Here is a 23,204-nt window from a genome sequence, read left to right as displayed (position 1 = left end):
ATATTCAGTTTTTATTAGGGACATCATTATTTTTGCTTTCAGGGTTGTGTGAAGAAGTGGATTCATGGGTATGGTTCTTTTCTCTCCTCCTTCTCAGTCCCAAAAGAAATAATGTTGGCTCAGCTGAAAACTTTAGTTCTTTTTGAAAATTTTAGAAAATAGATTTGTGACTAATTGTAATCAATGAATCTTGGGAAGAGTCTCGTGTAAAGGTGCCCTCTCTGGCCCTGAATTTATAGACTATGGATCGTGTAGTAATCCTATTTGTAAACACTGGACACTTCAATACTGGAAGATCCCATTTCCTGTACTTGAAACTATTTTGGGGACTGCTTTTGCCTTCATACTGTTTTGCAGTTACTAGAATTACTCCTACTTTATCCTGAGCAGACAACATGCAATTTTCTGGAGCTTCTCTGCACTTAGCACTAAAATGGTCATGTTGTTTTATGTAATTCTGTTTAGTTTCTTTTCTGGAATGCCTCCAGTAACTGTTCAGATTAAAAGGTTTGATTTGAATGGTTTGATATGTCTTTGCCTAGAAAATGTGGGTTTTCACTTTAGTTTATTTCGTTATAGAATGCCTAATGCCATCTGTTCGTTTCCAATGGATCCAGACTTGCAGGGTAAGGATTTTAATCATTTTATCCCAACTTTTCTCAAGAAATATCTGTCTGTTTGAACAGAAACTACTGAACTATAATGAAATCATACAACTTTCAGAATCTCTGTGTTGTATCACATAAATGACAAAATACACAGCTGTGATGTCCCACCTTTATTTCTGGATCTGTCCTGGTACCTTCCTTGCTGTTATTGTATGGGCTCATGGAATGGTCAGGCACTCAGGAGCCATGTTCTCTGACTTACAATGTCTCATAAGGGTTTGTTTCACATATTCTTGAATAGGCATGAAGGGTGGCCATACACTCCCTTCCTGAGTGCAAAATCTTAGCAGACACTTCATCTGCTAGATAACGAGTAATGCAAAATGGAGAACTAGCAGGTAATCAGCTGGAGATGCTGGGAAACAATGTATCGTATCTGTGTAGGAATTCCTTTGCCAGCTTCTCAACAAAGGGCATTTATGACTCTTGAAATTTGTCCTGCTGCAGAATTATTACATGCTTGTTTTCTGTCCAAAGGGGAAGCTTCATTGCTATGAGAAATGAAAGTTCAGTGTCCCTAAATAGCCTCTCATAAAAACTAATCCTAAAATATTTTGTATTTTACTTGGTCTTTTTTTTTTTATTTTCTCTGCTGTTTTACTTGTGTGTTCTCACAAGCTAATTCTGGAACTGCTTGACAGGCACAGAATGCCCTACTTTGGGGCCACATTTTATCTGTAAGGGTGGACTTGAAGTGAGTAGCAGATGGCTACTGAAACAGATTCCCTTCACTTAGTCATCTTGCACATGGAAGGTGTTTGAGTTGGATCATGTGTATGTTTCTAGCATTTGTATTTGAAAATAATCATTTGGAATTTAATCCGTAGCCTACTGAGAACTCTGGGAGTCTTTCTGTTACTTTGAAAAGAGCGTTGGATTCAGGTTACTGAAGAAAGAGAACTGGTGATGCATGGAAGTCACAACCGATTTTTCACATTGTATGACATGCTACACTACATCTCCAAACAATATCTCAAAACATAATACGACATGAGCAGGACTAAAAGATAGTATAGCAGGTATTGGCTTATTTCTATATCTTAGGCAGCATCTGGGAAGCAGCAGAGCCCATAATTTGCTGACTATTAACATTAGTCTGGTACATTTGTAGGAAACCATGACACACAGATTGGCTTATTTCCAGACTAAACAGGTCCAGAGTTTCTGAGTTATTTCTACTCAGTTATGCATATTTGTTGTTTATCTTTGACCTTAATCAACTGTGAGTAACTCTTGCTCTCTGAAGTACAGGAAGAAAGAGTCTCTTAGGACAGGAGGATAACTGACAAACCCCTTTCTAGTTTCTAAAGCTTTGTGAACAAAGCTTTTTAAGCCTTCACCTCCCTCCCCCCTTTTTGTGTGTGTCTTGGAGTTCTAGGAATGGGTGTAAAGTATCAGGTATAAGCCGTTTTTAGAAGCCCTTGCTTTCCACTCTGGAAAACATACTTCAGTGATGTGACAGAAATGAGCTGAAATCATAGAAGGCTATGGGATTTAGTCAGGCAGTTTGGGTGAGATTACTAAGCAGAGATGTCAAAAGCCAGTTGTTCTGGTAAATTGTTTTTCTTCTGTGAGAGCCCCAGATGTTAATTTTGACAGAAAATTTGTTTAATGCTGGAAACACAGGCTTTCAAAACAATAATCCTGCTGTGCAAACTGACAAACTGTTCCTTGTACAAGAGCATCTCTGATCAAGAAACAGTGTTGGCTGAAGAAATATAATTTCATTTTGATCTTGGCTTAAAGTATGCACAGTGCATATCCTTTTTTCTGGTCCATGGATAGACTTGATTCACAAAGAAGCAGGTGTGCTCTATAGGTGCACCCAGGCACAGCTACAGGGTGGGCAGAGAAGAGATTCAGAGCAGGCCTGTGGAAAAGGACTTGGGGGTGTTAGTTGATGAGAAACTTAACGTGAGTCGGCTTCAGTGTGTGCTTGCAGCCCAGAAAGCCAACCGTATCCTGGGCTGCATCAAAAGGAGCATGACCAGCAGGTCGAAGGAGGTGATCCTGCCCCTCTGCTCTCGTGAGATCTCACCTGGAGTATTGTGTGCAGTTCTGGTGTCCTCAACATAAAAAGGACATGGAACTGTTGGAACAAGTCCAGAGAAGGGCCACGAGGATGATCAGGGGACTGGAGCACCTCCCGTATGAAGACAGGCTGAGGAAGTTGGGGCTGCTCAGCCTGGAGAAGAGAAGGCTGCGTGGAGACCTCATAGCAGCCTTCCAGTATCTGAAGGGGGGCTATAGGGATGCTGGGGAGGGACTCTTCATTAGGGACTGTAGTGATAGGACAAGGGGTAACGGGTTCAAACTTAAACAGGGGAAGTTTAGATTGGATATAAGGAAGGAGTTCTTTAGTGTAAGGGTGGTGAGGCACTGGAATGGGTTGCCCAAGGAAGTTGTGAATGCTTCGTCCCTGGAGGTGTTCAAGGCCAGGTTGGACAGAGCCTTGGGTGGCATGGTTTAGTGTGAGGTGTCCCTGCCCATGGCAGAGGGGTTGGAACTTGATGATCTTAAGGTCCTTTCCAATCCTAATTATTCTATGATTCTGTGATATGTTAAATACTATTTTTACAACCCATCATGTCACTGGTTATAAGACCACTTTCCCCACAAAGCTATCTCATCAAGTGCATATTTGGTTCTTTTGATTTTTAGTTAAATAATTTGTTGTGTTGTTTTGTTTTTTGACAAACTACCATTGTAACGTGTGTTTTCTTTCACAGAGGCTTTCAATGATGTTCAGAGCTCCATCTACAGAACAGCCCTAAAACTACGCTCGGTACAAAGTCTATGCCAGTGTTAGTAGCTGAAGAGAATCCTGTGCTTTGACAATAAGAATCTGTAACAAAACTTGTACTGCTGTCACCATGAGTTATTACGCTACTTTTCTCTCTCATTTTCCACCTGAGATTCCCAGAATGTATTACAAGCACTTAAGAGCTACATACTACTTCAAATCGATTTTTCCCCCTTTTGAATGTCAGTGGAAATACATTAGTAAAATTCTAAAGGCATGACAAAATCAAATTCTTATTACAATCTGCAACATTGCTATGTAGACATCACTGGCAATTATGAATCGTTATCTGTATATTCTTATTCTTGTTAAATGTCAAATTCTCATGTGTTTCTTATGAGTCAATTTATTGGAAATGATCATGGATCATCAAAAATGCATTGACATAAATAATTATTAATACTATAAGTATTAATGAGAAAAAATTAAATGTGGTAGAACACAAACCCCACACTCATTCTCCCTGTCACCTAGCTACTGGGTGTAAATTCCAGATTAAGCTAAAATGCATGGAATTCTTGAATTTTCCACCTGAAACTGTCTTTTGCTGAAAATGCACAACACTGTAAGCGATGTCTTCATAGAATCAGAATGGTTTGGGTTGGAAAGGACCTTAAGATCATCTAGTTCCAGCCCCCCCTGCCATGGGCAGGGACACCTCACACTAAATTGTGTCACCTAAGACTCCGTCCAACCTGGCCTTGAGCGCTGCCAGGGATGGAGTATTCACAACTTCCTTGTGCAACGCATTCCAGTGCCTCACCACCTTCACAGTAAAGAACTTCTTCCTTATATCCAATCTAAACTTCCCCTGTTTAAGTTTGAACCCGTTACCCCTTGTCCTATCACTACAGTCCCTAATGAAGGTCCATCTCCAGCATCCTTGTAGGCCCCCTTCAGATACTGGAAGGCTGCTATGAGGTTTCCATGCAGCCTTCTCTTTTCCAGGCTGAGTAGCCCCAACTTTCTCAGTCTGTCTTCATATGAGAGGTGTTTGAGCCCCTTTATTATCCTCATGGTCCTCCTCTGGACTTGTCCCAACAGTTCCATGTCCTTTTTATATTGAGGACACCAGAACTGTACAGGATACTTCAAGTGAGGTCTCACGAGACCAGGGTTGCCCAGAAAAGATGATTAGTCTGTTGGTCTTGGCCATATTTTTGCATTTGGGCATGCCCTTCTATAAATGTATTTAGTCTGATCTCAGCTTGATGTAGTAAATCTGCCTGGTGCCAATTCGCACAGCTTTATATGAGCTCTGTTTCCTACTCCTCCATGTCTCCTGTAAGCACTCCTAGCATCTGTCCCATTTACTCTCCTCCTCCTTGAACACTGGTGACCAGAATTGCACATGGTTTTCCAGACTGAGATTCACCAGTGTTTCACACTGATATTTTCCCATCTGCGTTGGAAAGATCATAGGACATATTCTAGGTTCTCTGCTTCTTCTGGAGTCTACGAAATATCTATCTATATATAGAATTAAAGTTAAGTCTATAATTTGGATGCAGTTAATCATGCTATTATCCTCTATAATTTGGTTGCAGTTAATCATGATATTTTATTCCCTTTATATCTATCCCAAAATCAGATCCAGGGAATTTTATCTCAGCTGTTCTATCTTTGTAGCCTCACAAGTTTTGCTACATCTATAGACAACAGTACCTTTCCTAGATTATTTCTTTCTAAATACTGCATGCTGTTTTAGACTTTATCTAACAGACTTGTCTTAACTAGACACTTCTAATAAAAAAATAGTTGAGCTTCCATTCATTAAAAGGCAGGGATTCTCATTCATTTCTCCCTTAATTTTTCCACAGTGGATTTGATTGATGTTTCTCTGATTCAGCACGCCCTGTCAAGTGAACAGAGCCAGAGGGAAAAGCAGATTTCTCTGAAAGTGCAGCAGATCTCTGGAATGCTGACAGAACTGTTCCAAAGGGCGAGGTTAGAAAAACCAGGCCAGGTAGATCTAAGAGGTGCTGATTTCACATTGAGCCTGCTAGCTGCCATGTATGACAGGTGAGAGGAAGCACAGATGTAAATCCATCACAAAGTATTGCTAGGCTAAATCTGTTTCTATCACTCTCATACCATTTTGGTATCAAACTTTTACATTTTGTTGATGTTTTTCTTATATACACAACAGGAGTAGTTCAGCTATAGCAATACAAGGCACAAAGCTTTATCAGAGAAAGTGGTCAAATGTTTCCAAAATTATCTAGAAGCCCAGATTTCTGCCAGTCCATGCTAACGTTTTCTGTAAACAGTTTTACAGGGAGTAGCTCTTCTTTTGGCTGCCAAGATTTTTTCATATAGTCCTGAAAAAGAATGCGTATTTGCCTTTGAATTATAGTACCCGTAGAAAGGTCAAGAATTTGCTAGTTACTTTTCATTATTCATTTTTCTCCAGCTTAAAAAGTTCATCAGCTAATTATGAAACAAAAGTACAATCTCATAACTAAGTTGATCAGCTAACTCCTGTGAAGAGCAAATAGTTTCTGTGAATAATAAGAAAGCAGCTCACAGAGTGTACTTACCTTGTGTATTGTTTGTGATTAATGAATTCATTGACCAAACATGGGTTGGGTTGTGACCCATTTAAAAGACAAAGGCTAAGTTAATTTTGTAATTTATTCACCACAGGTGAAATTTATTCCCTTCTACATCAGAACAAAGTTTCTTACAGAAAGTGAGATGTGAGAGGTCTGCAGGACTTTTTATTCAATCACTGGTCATTAATATGATCACTACTGCTTATGGTCCTATGTTGTGGGGATTTTTTGTATTTAAAAAATCAATTAAGATTAAGAATAAACGTGTATTATGAAACAAAGCTAGAGACATCAAGAGTATGTTGTAATTTGTGTGCACTGTATGGAAATGATTAAAAGAATCTTCTTAACAGGACTATCTTGGTCTTTTTTCTGGTTTCTTAGGACAGTGTGCAATTTTACTATTGCTGTAATTACTTTAAAATAAATTACAAGTTTCTTCACATGTATGTAGGCTAGAAAAAGTTTATTATAATTTTCTTCTAATCAGGGCATCTCTGTAGAGTGCTGTTGTCCACTGTAAACACTGGAACGTATTTAGTGGCAAGAGCACATAAGGACTTTTCCCCATTTTTGTGGCGTCTGTCTTAGTAAAATTCCATAAACCATCATGAGGAGTTGTGTTTGTGTACTTTAGTTTTAATCTTGGGCATTTTTTCTATGAAAGTTATGGAAAAACTCAATATATAAATTCAAAATCTATAAGATTTTGACCAGCAATTTCCCATGCAGTCCATAATCTAGGAAGTGTATCGTAGTTTTATGCAGTATGCTCTTGAAAAACACAATTTAGCTAAAGACATTTGAAGACAATTTTCTGTAATGGTATTTTGAAGTGCAATACTGCTTTGCAAAAGTAATATCTTAAATATAGAATTCCAGGATTTCAATTCATGTCTGCTTTGTTTTCACATTAAAAAAAAAAATGTTTTTCTATTAGGTGCCTATGTCGCAAAATTGGGTTCTAAATTAAGCTACATTCTTTGTGGTCAGACACTCAAAACTGAAGTCTTGCTCCTGCATATACCCTTTTGATAAAATTGAGTTGCAGTTAAATTAAAGGGAATCAGCCCAAGACTGGCTCAGTGCTGGGGCTGCCTGATGTTATAATATAAACCCAGGATTATAATCCTGCTTTCTCTTTCATATTTCAGAAGGCTTTCCACAAATGAAGAGCAGATTTTTTTTTTTTAGGGCATGTCTGTAAATGAAATGAAAATGAAATTTTACCTGAAATGTGAGGTCTTTGAAGGAGATGCTTTCTTTTTGTTTTATGATTGCATGGCATCTTGAACAGTTAACTCTAGCTACATTCAGTGACAAAGGGTCCTAGACATAAAATATCACTAAAATGTGACATTAGTTGTGTAGATATAAAAGGAGAGGAGTCTTAAAGTTTTCTTCAACATAGCAATATTTTTTCTTCAGAGGTTTCAGTTTTTACATTCTCAGTGATTGTAGTGTATCTTATTTCATTTTCCTAGATCTGGAACAGGTTATATCAAAGCTAGATCTGCTGCAGCTGCCCTAATTGCCCTTTCAGGAGACACTTTACTGGCTAAATACAGAGGTGGGAAATGTATGATTTTATACACTGCCTGAAATACTGAACATTGACAAAAATCTCCATTGTGATTTTTTTAATTTAAAAGAGAATACTGCTCTGCCATACAAAGAGTAAACTATGTTGACTGCTTAGAGAAAGGCTGATGCAGGAGAATACTTTTTCATCAATATCCTTAGTCATCTTTGCATAAAGATGAATAAAGATCAGAACAAGTCATAGTAAAGTTTAAGATAAGTAGAGCTTAAAAATGAAGGGCAAGTTCTTTTTGCCTAGCAGAAAAAAAACAGAAAGTCCCTAATTTCAAATGTCATTGAATTAGAAAGCAGTTTTATATGTTTGATCCAGGAAGCTTTTTAACATTAGACAAAAACGCTTAAAAAGACTGAGTAAAACAGATAAAGGTAGTCCAATGCAATGTGCAGCACAAAGATTTCTGCTTGGATTAAATGCTCAAAATGGAGAGCAAATGGACCACAAGTGGTGTATTGGCCTCATACTCCCTCACTGCATACTGTGTAGTTCCTTCCAAATAACAATTGGAATTAACAATTCACAATTTAAATAGGACCTATCTTGTATAAACAAATTTAAATTTTTTTGTTACAGCCATGAAAATTTTTCCTTCATCCTTACCTGTCTTCAGTGCCAGGAACTGGCATATTATTGTCATAATATCCTTGCTTTCTTTCTCTTTTACCTGCCTGTAGGAAGAAATTATTGTCACTGAACACCTGTTAGATAGACATTAAGGGGAACTTCCTTGAGGGGTTTATTTGGTAGACTGCAGTCATCATGTAGATAGTTTGAGAATGAGTAGCTAGAAGACACTTCAGGCTCTGCCAGGATTTCAGTTTCTTTCCTCTGGTTGTTTTCAGCTTTCTTCCAGTTTTATGCTGTCCCTGAAGGGAAGATGGCCTTGATCACCCGTAGTGCCCTGAGAAACCTACTAACAGACTTAAATCAGGTAATGCTACAGCAGTACTGTTACACAACAGATCTTGAAGGAGTATCCTAATCTAAGAGAAAAAATACATGGTTTTATATCCAGTTACATTACCAGATTAAAGTCAGTGAGGCTCTGTGCAGACATTAGGAGCTACCATGAGAAGTAGATAAAAGAAGCAAATTCTACAGCTTTTCTCAGCCAGTGTCACCAATTGCATCAGTGCCTCTGTGCATTCATTTTCTCTGGAGCTTACATGTCCTGGGAACAGCTGCATACAGCTGTTCCTAAAGTGACTTCAAACTTCGGATGTTTGAACTCACCAGAATAGCTTGCAGTTGCAGAAAAATGCCTTAGCATACATGTATTTCCAGCTGAACTGGTGCTGAAAATGGGATCTGAAAATGACCTCTGTGGTTAAAACCCAGTGTCCTTCAGTATTCTAGTATAGCAACATAACATGTTGATCCATTTCAGTAAGTGAGCTGGAAGCAAATCATTCTGACACATACTTAACTATGAAATTGCATGCTGATGGTATGAATATGAACAGGATTTTTTCAGAACAGTGTGTAAAATGGCATTTCTATAGATACTTCACCATCTGTGTGCTGTCACCATCTCAGCAGAGCATGATGGGAACATCTGCTTTTTATTGAGGTGTTTTTGAGCCTTTCTTCTTGATGCAGATACCAGCCATTGTGGGAGAAGGCTGCACTTTGTCTTGTGTGGAAATTGCAACTCGCAGCTGTTTCCATGGGGTGAGTGAAATTATGATGTCCTGTGAAATGATTGTCAATGTTGCTGGTTGATTAAAATTGTAAGCATATCACCATATAACATACACCAGTATCAACTTCTAAGGGGCAGGACTGATTGTCAGTCTGACAGTATAGGAGGATTTATAGCTATAGAAAAGGTCCTCAGAAAGACTACTGAAGACTTGCATTTATTGCAAGCCTTTTGGAGCCCAGTAACATTTTACATGAAAATCTATGCTAGCAGAGTCCAATATTGGCTTTTATTAAGAATTATAGACGAGAAACCACTTCTTTTGATGTAAACAGCTGAACTTGAGACATGTATTTTTTCCAGGTTCTGAATTCAGCAATTGTTGAAGAAAAATTCTTGTCTTGGCTAAGATCGGAGCCTGCTGTTCTCCTGTGGCTCCCTACGTGTTACAGATTATCAGCCACAGCAATGGTTTCGCACCAAGCCAGATGTAAAGTCTGCAAAATTTTCCCCATTACAGGCCTCAGGTGTGTGAGTAATCACTGTTTGCATACCTTACAGGCTCTAACTGCTGTATTAAGCAAAAATCTTTGGACATAATCTAATTTAACAAGTAAGATAGGAAAAGAAAGAACCATCACAGCCTAGTGCTCAAGCCTGCATCCTGCTTCTCTTTAGCTCACTAGCAGACATGATCATGGAGATTTACTGAAAGTAAACTGGTAGTTCAGCGGTAAAGCAAATTAAACCTGTGTATCTCATTTCTTAGTTCTTTATCCCATAATCAGGTGTATCAGCTGGCTAGTTAAGTTATCCATCTTAGCATCTTACTGATCTAAGTAATGGTACAAAATGGACTAATGGTATAAAAAGAACACTATCCATTACATACTGACCAGAATGTTCAGAAAATCATTTTACTGTTCCTCTCTTCTCACTAATAGCAAGCCTGCAGGTTTAGTTTTTTTGCCTTTTGGGTTTTTTTTTCAAAGTTGCAAATCCTATGTCAATAATGTAATGATATTACAGTTCCATGAGAGCAGCAAATAGAGGTAAGTTGAGGGCTCAGAAACATATGAAAATACAACTGCATTCTCAGGAACTGTGCTCGAAAAACTGTTTCTTCCTTGAACTGAATTATATAAATAATACCAATATCATTAGTGGGTTCTGGAGAAGAACAGAGCAAAATAACTCTTGAATTCAGAGAATGCCGAAGCAAGTTGTTCTAACAAAGATGCTTCTCTGCATTTCTTAACCCAGGGATCTGCATTTCCAGTAATCAAGCTCACTTACACCAAATTATTACTTGTGGGGAAGTAACTTAATCCTTCTGTTTTCCCTTACAGGTATCGCTGTCTGAAGTGCCTCAATTTTGACCTTTGCCAAGTCTGCTTTTTCACTGGACGTCTCAGCAAACCACATAAGAGTTCACATCCTGTTATGGAACACTGTGTGCAGGTGGAGTCCCATTGTACTGATTCATTTCCCTGTTCAGGTTTTTCATGTAGGCAAGTAGGCAGTAGACTCTTGAAGTACGTTGATTATGAAATTCTGTGTGTATTACCCATAATGGGCATGATATATTAGGGAGTCAGGAAAAGGAAAAAAAGGAACTTCTAACGTTAGATGGAGTGTTTAGTTAGAATAGAGCCATGAAATGCCATAGTGCAAGTCCTCTTCCTAAGGAGTTTTATGGCAAGTCTGCTATTCGCAGATTATCCTTAAACCTGAGGAAAGGGCACTCAGTGTGCCTCAGTGATTCTTCTTCTCAATCCCCATGTGGACTCATTCAGAAATTGATTAATCTTAAAGTTATACAAAATCCTGCATGAAATGTCCTTTTTTTCAGACCTTTTTCACTTTATTGCAAGCTATTTGGACTCATTTGTCTCTGTCAGGGATACAGCTCAAAGAGGCGGCATGGGCCCAGCTAAGTTCACATCACATATTTGGGCTCTGTTACAGGGGCAACTTATACTGTCGTCACACTGGTGGCAAAGTTCAACACTGTGAATTTGTGTTTGGAAGATGAGGTTTGTTTCAAAATGAAATCCTTCCCTCTCCTATACTGTCTAACGTTGAGCTTTCCCATATTATTGCTGCAATATTGCAACTGGATTAGTGAACTTAGATTTCCAGAAGCCTTTTAGAAGCCTTACTCTAATATTAACCATGTAAATATTTTTTTTTTTTTCAAAAATCTACACCAAAATTAAAAAGATAAGCTACTCACTCACTATGACAGATAACATTTTTATCTTCTTTGTGTGGGACATAGAAGAATCAGTGATAAACCACTTTTCCCAAACCTTCCACTCTTAGCTGATGCTGTCCTTGGCTGCGTAAGTTACCAGGGAGTGGGCTACTGTGGGGATTTGAAATACCAGCATCGTTTTCCCTTTCCATGCTGACACCTTGTGGTAATGCTATTACCATGTTGAGAAATTTCTAGGAGACATGCTGTTTGCTCTCTTTGTGTTTCCCTGTTCAGTCTGTCAGGGCTCAACCCACGTTCTGCAGCAGTCACTTCCTGGGACAGAATTGGTTTGTGTCCTCCTATAATACAGCTGCTGAGCTTAGTTGTTGTACCTGAGCCTGACACTGCTGTGACAAATGGAAGTGTGGGTTTTACTATACTGTATGAGAGCAGGACGTGAGGCACAGAAGGCTGTACATATTAACACTTCATACAAGTATAAAAGTACTTCCTCCCATTGATCAAGAGGGAACTTTGATACTAGTCAGGCAGAATTACTGTTGTGACTATGAGCTTAATCACTGTAGCTACCAGAATACTGGATTAGGCATTTCCAGGCTGCCTCATTTTGGCCCAGGCAGAGTCTTTTGCTTACTTAACAGAACTGGAGGCATTTTTGCCTGTGGTCCTGCATTATCATCCACCTCAGCTCCCCTTCCAGGGCTCAGGCAGTAGCCATGAGCCTCTTCAATTGTTGAAGAGGTGGACCTTTGCTTTCTTATGCCTCGTCTTTGCCTTGGACTGTGTCTACTTCTGGGCAGTGCCTGTTTGAAAATTCACTTGCTTCTTTATTATCCCTCATTCCAATAGATGTCAGCAAAGGCGAATGCAAAGCACTTTCTCCGCACCATCAGAAATAACCTGATTCTAGATTGCCGCAGGAGAAAGGAGTCTCAGAGAAGGAGGGCTCTGGAGGCAGTGGAGGAGACGTACTTCCATACCCACAAAAAGACTTTGTGAGTTTCTGTTTCCAATGAGGTTATGATCTCCGAATAGTATGCCAGGCTGTGGACATTGCTTGATGATGTCCTTCCAGTAAGTGATTTTGTTATGCAGACACCATATCATGATTTTTCCATTAAAAAGGGAGATCATAAATGGGAAGCTGCTGCACATTGTTCTGCAGCTTAACCATGATAACCATGTTGACAGCGTAATGACCAGTTGCCTTATAAAAGATAACATGCTTGTGTCTTACTTCCCTCATTCCTTATGTCCTCTCTCTCTCCATGCCATTTTTTATGCTCAGTCTAGTGTCAACCGTTGCAAATGTTTAGTACTGGTTTTAAGCAGCTCCTCTGTGACAAACTCATTGGAAATTAATTGTGAATGCTTTCCACATGAGACCCACAGTGAGTTCACTGACAGTCATTCTACCCAAGTCCCACTGAGTTGCAAATCCCACAAAAAAATTTTGGGATTGCTCAAAATAGTGAGTAGCCGATATCAGTATTCCAATTCTTTCAGATCGGTTCTATCTGCTTTTAGTCAACATTTAAATTAATTACTGTATTTCCATTGGTCACAGTGGTTAATAGTGAGCATTGGAGGTCATGTTGTGACTTTCCCCTGCAGTTTTTCCTTCGTTGCTCTGAGGTTTTTGTTGATATTTAGGTGTAGAAACTGAAGGGAGTGATAATATGAGGTAATCACTACGAACATACAAAGGATGAGATTCCTTCCCAGTTGTGTAAAGACCCAGCAACTCTCTTGCATCTAGCATGTGTTCTCCAAATCAGGCTTCAGTGAGACTGAAATAGAGAAAAAATGATCACTCCTCTCTGAAATAATTAATTTAATTCTTGTGTGAAGCAGGAGAAAAATCTGTTTATAAAATGTGATTATGCTACACTGCTTAGGTAAGTACGTTGCTATTAGACACCAATTTTTTATATACAGTAAAGACTAATGGATGATAGTTACAGTGATGCTTATGGAGAAAATTATTTCAGTATTTGTTTTTTAGACTGTGGTAAAATGCAAAACATTTTTCACTCCTAACATTTCCTAACTAGTGACAAAAAATATTTCTTCATTTTGAAAGTCATTTAATCCTTCTGGGAACAATCAAGATTTCTCTGTAATACTGTGGGGGGTTGCTTGCCTAATGCTTTGGTAGCAATGACAGAAAGAAGAATTTGTTTGGGGAAGCTGTTACAGGTGTTAGTGGGGCTGATAGGTATCTGGACTTTTCCTAGCACAGGCCTGACCAGCAGGGTATCTGGTCCTTTGCTATCTTTTTGTAGTTGAATTTCCGAACATATTTAGATCTCTGCTAAAGGAACCAAAAAAGACAAGCAGCAAACTGCTGATATTAACTGGGTGGAAATAAGAACCTGCTGCTGAGATTCTGTTGAAAGGGTGAAATTTGTTTTCATTCTTTCAGCTAAAATATGCCATCAGACAGCTAAACTGTACTTTGTGCTTATTCAGTGGCCCAGCTGTCTATTTACAGTGCATTAGTTTTATTTTGATCTTTCTAGGTACCAAAACCATATAATGCTTGATCCTTTCTCTACTCTTTATTTCTTTGTTGGTATACAGTCCCCTGGAAGAACTCGGTGCTTCACCACTACCTGGCCCTGAAAACCTGTCTTTCCTAGTGGACAGACCTGTCCTAGAGTCAGCAAAGTTCATATCTGAAAACAGAACTGTAGTGCAGAAGAGTGAAAATAACATCAAGACACCAGAGCGAGGCAAGACAGAAATTCAGGTGAAAAAACCATGAACCTGAAATAGTGCTAAAGCTGTGAAGAAGACCTACCAAGGAAACTATCTATTTGCCTTCTAATTACCAGTGAAAAAGAAACGTGATGGGCAGCTTCAACCTTCTGTTAATTGTTCATTTACAGAAAAAATGTGGTCTGAAAACTTAGTGAAGCTTCAATTTGATACCTTCCCCAGATTAGTGACTAACTGTTTGACTTCAGTGACCTTGAGAAGTATTTTTAAGAATATTTGCTCTGTTAGTTTTTACTTTTTCCCAAGTGGTCTTAGTTAAAGACAACATTAAAGACAAGCTAAGACTGAGGCCTCTCTCTATTCTGACAGAAAAAAATGCCATCCCGTCTTCAAACTGCAGGCAAATGTCAAGGAAGGACACCTTAATTCTTATTAGACTCAGGCCATTTTTGTCACCATGGCAATAGCCAGAGGACAGAATGGGCCCTTCTTCAAGATAAACCCAGAGTAGTGTTCACTCCAACTAAAATAACTCATGCATAAAAGCTCTCCATTAATCCATTTCCAGGTTCCCTGCATAGAAAGAATGCTAGAGGAGAGGGTAGGACGATGTAGGTAAAAATAAGTGCAGAGCAGTGTTTTGTTTCTATATTTATATGAGAGGTTAGTAGCTCTGCATGTACTCAGAACATAGGGAACACTGGGTTGTGTTCAAACCATTTTGTGTTATCCACTCGTCTTGTCCTTCCCAGAAACCAGGGGTGCAGTAGCTGAAAACTAGCATGTGCATGTCAGGTCATTCAGGCTACCACTCCTGTCATGCATTTTGGAAGACCTCTCTTTTAGGACTCTGCTGCCCAGCTTGAGCCATAGGGGCAGCCAGCTCATATCTGCAGGAGAAGCAGTAGGCAGACACTACTTAAGCATACAATTTTGATGGCTGGCATTTGTTGGTTTAGAAGACATTAAGATGGGACTTGCATCCCTGCATTGGGATTCTGTCACATGCGTTGCTCTCTTGCTCATTTTCTCTCAGGGTTGAGAATTCTTTTAGAGCAGTTTTATACTGATTTCCAACATCTTGTAGTGCAGATTATTTCAATGCCGCTTAAAGAGATGCAGAACATAAGTCAAATTATAGGTTTTAATAGAATCCAAAAGCTTGGAGGTGCTGGGGCCCCAGCTCTTAGCCTTAAAATTTCCTAGCAGCCTTGATTCCAGCCCAGTTTATACCATGCCTCTAAAGCAGCTTACCTCTAATGCAGTGTTTGTCTCTCAGACTTCTGGGCTACTGTCTCCTGCATGGTCCAAAGACTTCTATTTCCATTCAAAGACCAGGAGCTTCTCTCTTCTACATCCAGTCCCTCCCTCCATCTCCTTGTCCCAGAGCAGTTGTGGGACTTCACAGAGTCATAGCATCACAGAATCACAGAATGGTTTGGGTTGGAAATGACCTTAAAGATCATCTCATTCCTGCCATGGGCAGGGACACTTCCCACTACACCAGGTTACTCAAAGCCCCATCCAACCTGGCCTTGAACGCTGCCAGTGATGGGGCAGCCAAAACTACTGCTCAGCTGATTCAAGTGTTTCACTACTCAAATCAGAATATTCCATTTAGCAGAAATTCCAGGGAATGAGGATTTTGTTTTAACGTAAAAAAAAGCAAGTTCTCATACACTTAGAATTCATCACAGGACAATAAATTTGCTTTATAGAGTAAATTTTGCAATCAGTTCTAATAGCCATTAGAAATTCTTTAGTGCATCAGATGACTGCAATCAGTTAGTAGTTAGCTAAAAAATCTGCTAATATATCTGCAAGACACACCAAATTCCAAATTTGCCATGCCCTCTTGTAGCAAAATTTGCATAGAAAATGAAATGTTATTGCTGGTAAAGTTATGAACAGATACTTTTCTTTACAGGCAATAGCCTCTTCTGAAGCAGATGTGTTAAAAATGCATGAATCCATTAGAAATATTTGTAATGAGAGCAGGTAGGTAAATGCAGTGGTATGATGACTGAATCTACTCTATTTCCTACAGTATGTTCAGTTCCCTCTGTTCCTGTTTTGTTTCATTCTCATGAGTCAATGTACAATTATTGCTCCAAATTCACACAAGGGCACCCCAAGACTAGGTCAAAAACAATTGTATTTTCATTGTAAGTCTGTGTCTTTACACCACTCTATTCTCACATGAGAAGAGAAAGAGATATGACAAAGATCTTCAGCTTTCATTTAGATTAGCACTAGTTGAGAGGATATCTGGGAAGCCTGCTCCTGATACACTGCATCACCCTCTGACCCAGAGCTTATCATACAACTGGGTGAATGAATCACATTACTCATGGAAAGCTCTTTGTTCTTTTTTCTGAACTAACTTCCAGCATTTATGTGACTGTTCACAGAACTGGGCTCTGAGTTAGTTGAAGGTAGTCACCATATTACAGTAAAGACCCTTTAAATGCTGTTCTGAGGGACCACTGTAATACTAATTTTAATTTTAAAAGGCTTGGCTTGCATAATTCCAGTGAAATTGATGTGGCTTTTGTCTGTGGCCAGCACATACCCAAAAGGAAGTGAATTAGATGAACTTCTGGATGTAACTAAGTAAATGAGATCACTTTTTCAGCTGTGTGTTGTGAAGTAGTTGGTTTAGTACTACAGTGTCAACAAGCTTTTCTGTCAGTCTCCACCTTAGCCGTGGGGAAAACAAAACTGTATTTCAACCCCAATTTCTTAGAGAAATCCTAACTCTAGAGCAGAGATTTGTGTGGTATTTTTGTCAGACTGTGCTCCAAGTAGGTAGTTTCTAGTGGCGTGTGTGGGAGGGTGGCACTTCTCACTGCAAACATCAAAGGATCTTTTCAAGGACAAGTGGCCTATGCAGGAACTATTCATATCATCAAACAAGCTACACAGAAGGAACTCAGGCAAAGGGACAGAAGCTGCTTTTACTCCTTTGCTGCCCAGGTGGAAATGATGGGAATCTTCCAGGCTGGGGAGTTGCCATAAGTGGTTTGCTTTTAGACAGAGGGACTGCTGTAATGTCTCTCCTGTTGCAACCACCTTTATGGGAAAAGTAAAACCCCAAGATGCAAGGCCCAGTCCTGGCTATAGTTCCACTCAGTTCGCACCTTTCCTCATCTAAAACACTCCTGTTGTTGCTAATTCCATGGCTACAGCCCAATTCCTGTAATGCTGGCCTCTAACCCCAAGGCTGACAAAATTTCCTGAACTGACAAATAGGAGAAAGCTTGTGCTACAGTGTTTGCTCTTTTCCATGACTGCATATGTTTGTGTGTGTGATCTAGCAAAATTCCCACCTCCTATGTCCCTTGGCAGGTACATGAAGAAGCAGTTCAACAAGTGGAAGGGCAAAATGCAATTTCTTCACAACTGTCAGGAAGAAAAAAGCTGCAAAATAGAGGCAAAGCTCCAAAGCCTGAGAGCAAGCCATGAAAACCTACAAATGAAGTTGCAGCAAATGAAGCAAGAAGTAAAGGTATAGTGATAAATAGAGCAAAAATATTCATAGCTATGGGCAATTACTGGACACTAACTACTCCTTCTGCTACAGACCAGAAGTCTTGATACTATTTTGTGCACCTTCCACTTGTCTGCTTAAGATCTTGCCTTCAGAGGAAGCAATTAAGATCTTTGAAGCAGGGATTTACTTGTCATTTTGTATATATTTTGCATCAAGCGCAGATACCAATGTCTGGGATATTTAGATACTATGGCAGTTAAAATAATGAGAGGATATTCCAATATAGTAAGAAGATGAGTGAGAAAATGGTTTCCAAAAGAAATGTTAGATACTCCATTGCAGTCTTTTCTTTAGAGAAGAGTTCTGTGTTGGCGCTGAATAAATAAAATACTTTTTACTCAAACAGAAAATATTTTATTTCCTTTAAATTGTATTGACTCTTATTTATTTAAGATCTCTTTCAGGTTCTAAAAAGATCCTTATTTCACAGGGAATGCATACATGTTTGCCGCCTGCAGCATGTTTGTAGCAATTTCTTCAATGCTCCTTTTCATGTGTTTTTCAAGGTTGGCCAAATACACAGAAAAGCCAGACACATTTGCACTGTACATTTGGCCAGCTTTATAGCACTTGCACATGGAGTCCAGTATGACCTGGCATGTCATACTGTTCATGTGCATGCTGTGACACTGACCTGTCCACAGCTTGCAGGACTGGCTCCACGCATGCAGTTAAATGTTCAGTACATGCACAGTCAGCTCAGTGACCCCAGTTACACCAGACTCGGTGTTCATGCAGTGGATAGTATTTGCCATCATAGTTCTGTCTAGAAAATTCAAGTACAATGGTGGCACTGACAACCAACCTAGTTTTGGAATTCTGAATGTTAACAGGTGTGAGGTGTTCGATATGTGTTAAAAATACCCATATATTTTTCACTTAGTGCAATTCTTCTGTAACAATTTTCCTGCAATTTTACTCTCGAAATGTTATTATTCTCACTTTTCAATGGCATTAAAGCATATAATGTCTTCAGATTGAAATTGTGGAAAAAATGGCCACATAGATTTGTCCAAACAAATTTTGTTTTATTTTATTGCAGGATAATATTTTATTCATGAAAAGAATTGGTTTAGTTCACCAGACCCGAAATTATTTTCTTACCTATTTTAGTACTGTCAGCAAATGAAAATATCAATGATTTTCACAATGTAGGTTCTGTGTATGTTGTAGACAATGTTCCAGTCATCAGAGCATCCTTTTGTACAGAGTCAATATATGATGCCAAGAAGTCCTCACATCCTGCTGGAAAGGACACTGCAGGCTGGATTGAATCCTGCCCAAATAAGACCTAATTCCAGAACATGTTCAGACTGGAAATCTCCGAATTCCTCCAACTCCACAAATAGAATGCAGCTTTTACAGACACCTGAAGTTCCCACTGCAGTGGACTTAATCTCAGAAGACCCACTGGAGTCAGCATCCCTGAAGAGCAACAGACCTCGGGATAAAAAAGCAAAAGAGAATCAAACACATATGCCTGAATTGACAGAAAACTCCCACAGGGACATCATGAGGAATACAGTTCTTACTCCCATTGCAGTGAAGATACCACTTGATGAGAAAGAAGCCAGTGAGGAAGTGGAACTGCAGCAGCTAGTGATGAAACTAAAGGATGCAGTGTCTCTCCAATCCCAAGCAGGTATAAGCTCTCCCAGGTATCTTGACACCGTCTTCACACCTTCATCCACTTTATAATGTAGTTCATAATCATTTAACCCTCAGAGGAGACCCAGATTCTTGCCTTTGCCATTGTAGAAATATGCCAGCTGTATAGCGTAAGGTAGAACATATTCCTGTAAGGTGAAATATAGCTCCTTATGTTGGACTAATTTGAAACAGGATGAGTCAAAGTGCATGAGAGGAAATCAGTCTTGGCAGTCAGTTAAGGAGCAAACTTATAGTTGAGGGCACTGGAGGTCTTCTCTGTTTCCCCTTCTGACACTGTAACTATGAATCTAGTCTCTGGCAGACTTCCAGCAGTACAAAATCCCTTTGTAGGATCAGTGGTCTTGCTTAGAGCTTTGTTCAATGGTCAAGATGTCTCACTTTTGATAATGAGGACGTAAAAAAAAGAATGATGGCAAAAACTGCTGTTTCTAAAAAATTGGAAATTTACAGTTTTTAGGGCTCTGACAGCACCTAAATGGTCTGAAAGTCTTAAAATCTGTTCTACTTTTCAGCTCAACAGTCTGCTTTGCAGCAGGAATTCTTCTCTACAGCTGAACATGTTAGCAGATCCTTTTCTGACCTCATCAACCAAGTGATTTCACCAGCTTGTAAATGATGGAAGCTACCACTTGCCCTTACAGCTCCACTGAACTATTGAAGGTAACTGATGTCATATCAGACTTTTAAAAGTGTCTCAGATGTTTTGCTGTAATAACCCAACATAACAGACTTCTGCATTTACTGACTTCACCAGGGACCATAAATAGTGTTAAGAGAACGACATTCTTAACACTATTGGTGGCTTCTGTTGGTGGCTTCCAGCTCCTGTGCAGTAGGTGTTAGCCCAGCTGATAAAAATCAGCATGTCTTCATTAATGTTACACAGGCTTTAACGACTGTCCTGCCCTGTCTTCTCTTCTTAGTGCCGTATAATCCATAATGGCTTGTCTTTCAGGAACATTTTTTTTTTAATATATATGAGTTCTGTTAACTGGTTTCAGTGGTGTATTTGCTATCACATCATTGTTTCTTAGATTAAAGGAAGAAATGAGTTCTTAATTGTCAGACTTCCCAATATTTGGTATTTATATAATCATATTTTTCCAAACTACTGAATTAAATGAAAATATGCTTTGAACACTTAAAGTAATTTAATTGGTTTAGAAGAGCCTTTCCATTCCTGATTAACTTACATATCTGGGACAACATTGGAATAGAATGCTTAATTTCCCACAAAGATTTTCCTGGTCTTGTATTTTTCAGAATTAATTATAATCACCAAGATAAAGGGACAGACTGACTCATTAAAATGGCTAGAAATCTTGTTTCCTGTTGGTAGCACCTCAGCCACCTTCTTGAAAGGCCTTATACTGTGGTAGTGATAGCAATAAACATTCCTGGTTATTTCTGCTAGTTTTGGTCACAGGAGGCCTTAATTACATGTACTGCAAACATCCAAGAATTACAGCAACAAATAATGGTATGCAACTGGAAGCTGACAAGTAGCTTGTCTCTAGCAAAGGAAGTGTGATGCAGCTCAAAAGTAGAGAAACTAACTGAGGGTGAGGACCCCACAAAACACATAGGGATGGGGTCCCTAGAAAGTGGATACTTGTATTATCACAAACAGAATATAGTGTGAGATAAAGGCTTAGTAGCTTTTGCAATATACCAGTGCCAAGAGATACATACAATAAAGAACTTCTGATAATGGGAAAATATCCATCAGCTTCTGTTGAGACTTTAAGTTTCCTTCAAGCATGAGTGCATGTGGATTACAACCAGCTGGAAACAGTGATAGCTAACAAAAACTGGTTTGGTCTGATGCCACACAGACTAGGTCTGGAGCACAAATTCTTACAACCATATTCCTGAACCACCACGAACTCTTACTTCATGGCAGCGCATAAAGACTCAAGGAAGTGTTTTTCCATGCCAACAAGCAGCTGTTTAACTACGAGGTCCTTATAAGATGAAAGGGACAAAATCCCAAGGCCTTTATTTTGTTGCTACTCAGTTCAGCTGGCAACAGATCAACTTCAGACGTGTTCATTCCATTGTTCTGACACACACAGACTGAGAAACAATAAGCCAGGAACCGTACCTACAAAAGCAGTCCTAGCACACCCCAAGATCTGCTAATGAAATTTAAAGGGCAAAGTAGTAGGAAGTGATATCCTGTCTTTAGACACAGAGACATTTTGAATTACTCCTGTACATCAAATCCGCTTGCATCTCACACTCAAAGCACTTTTTTTTTTCCTTAACACAGCCATCCTAGAAGGTCTCAATTTATAGTGAGTAAATCAGTAGCAAACATCAGCATCTTCTGATTGTGTTTTAACACCAAAATTGTTGAGACCTGGACAAAAGCAAGCAAGACTTAAATTATAAAATAGAACTATGCTCTGAGACCTTCAGAGAGAAGAAATTCCCTGAGGTAGGCGTTCCTTCAGGAGCTTTATCACTTACAAGTTTACATGTCATTAGTTGCATCCCTTTTTTATTTCGGGACAATTAATAACACAGATTATCTCCTTTATGTCAGCACTTTTCAAATGTTCAATGGGGAAACTATGTGTGACCTATGCTAGAGATTCATCTGTTTTCTCAGTCTTTCCTCTATGTACTAATCCTTTCCTGCTCATTTCCCCAAAGGATGCTACAGCCTGCTAATTAAGAAGCCTGCTGAAGTAGAGAAGTGTTGCAAATTTGTTTAAACTAAACATCAGTTGGGCCCATAGTGGCATTTCACCATTTCTGTTATCTGAAGGGAAGAGGAAAGCTGCCCGCAGCCCTTCCCTGGGGGATCCTGTTGTTGCAGGAAGGATGTATCTAAAGTAGAAGCACTAGCCTCTTACAAAGGGGCCTTTGGAAGAGCATCTAAGATAAACAGTACCTGTTCAGATAATCTGTCTGGTTTCAGCTTTTCTAGAGCTTGAGAGCGCATGGGAACAGGTAACATCTGGTCTGCTACAATACCAATCCTGTTTGGCTGAGACATCCAGCCCTTAAATTCCTTGTTAGTTGCTGGTCTTAAGAGCTGTAGGGACTGTGGGTGAAGGCTGTGTCTCTTATATTAGTACAAAGTCGCGCACAATGGGGCTTTTAGATATATTTATATAAATTAGATAATTAACAACAGTAGGATAGGAGTGAGGGTATCTGCTGTTAACACTGCTCTCACCTCCGACATGGTAGCAGAGCACTCTTGTAGGTGATGGCTGCAGGCAGAGGCAGCTGGGAGGATGCTGCAGAGTGTTCTAAACTGTGTGTTCCTGTGTTCATCCTGCTTTAGTGTTCTCTCCTCTCTTGAACATTTAAATGATTTGTTACATGGGTAACTGTCATGGTTTAACCCCAGCTGGCAAACCAGAACCACACAGCTGTTAGCTCACACCCCCCTTTCCTCCCCCATCTCCCAGAGTGATGGGGAGGAGAATGGAAAGAATGTAACTCCCATGGGTTGAGATAAGAACAGTCCAGTAACTAAGGTGTAACACAAAACCACTGCTGCTACCACCAATAATAATCGTGGTAAGGGAAATAACAGGGGAAGAGAATACAACTGCTCACCACCCGCCAACCGATACCCAGCCCGACCGAGCAGTGATCTAGCCCTTCTGGGTAACTGCCCCCAGTTTACATCCTGGGCATGACGTGCTGTGGTATGGAATACCTCTTCGGCCAGTTTGGGTCAGGTGTCCTGTCTCTGCTTCCTCCTGGCTTCCCCTCCTCCCTGGCAGAGCATGAGGCTCACAAAGTCCTTG

General features: G+C 39.6%; 1 protein-coding gene across 3 annotated transcripts in view; it reads left to right on the top strand.

The window, feature by feature from the left end:
- DYTN (dystrotelin) overlaps positions 1-23,204 on the top strand; it is a 62,991-nt gene that overhangs the window by 2,260 nt on the left and 37,527 nt on the right. Inside the window, exons 2-15 of one of the 3 annotated variants that reach the window (XM_061455599.1) lie at positions 580-626; positions 3,398-3,472; positions 5,292-5,493; positions 7,511-7,596; positions 8,469-8,557; positions 9,226-9,297; positions 9,632-9,795; positions 10,618-10,729; positions 12,339-12,484; positions 14,073-14,241; positions 16,138-16,208; positions 17,559-17,718; positions 18,937-19,405; positions 19,947-21,129. In XM_061455599.1, coding sequence (XP_061311583.1) covers positions 580-626; positions 3,398-3,472; positions 5,292-5,493; positions 7,511-7,596; positions 8,469-8,557; positions 9,226-9,297; positions 9,632-9,795; positions 10,618-10,729; positions 12,339-12,484; positions 14,073-14,241; positions 16,138-16,208; positions 17,559-17,718; positions 18,937-19,405; positions 19,947-20,050 — 1,966 coding nt within the window. In that variant the 3' untranslated portion in view covers positions 20,051-21,129. Of the gene's footprint in view, positions 1-35; positions 627-3,397; positions 3,473-5,291; positions 5,494-7,510; positions 7,597-8,468; positions 8,558-9,225; positions 9,298-9,631; positions 9,796-10,617; positions 10,730-12,338; positions 12,485-14,072; positions 14,242-16,137; positions 16,209-17,558; positions 17,719-18,936; positions 19,406-19,946; positions 21,130-23,204 lie in introns of those variants that run through there. The other 2 variants (XM_061455589.1, XM_061455580.1) reach the window with 2 other exon arrangements.

Source organism: Pezoporus flaviventris, unplaced genomic scaffold (assembly GCF_033815535.1).
Source record: "Pezoporus flaviventris isolate CSIRO_AGI_PZ_B2104156 unplaced genomic scaffold, CSIRO_AGI_Pfla_v1 ptg000001l, whole genome shotgun sequence".
Taxonomy (NCBI): Eukaryota; Metazoa; Chordata; class Aves; order Psittaciformes; family Psittacidae; genus Pezoporus; species Pezoporus flaviventris.
This window is presented reverse-complemented; position numbering and strand designations above follow the sequence as displayed.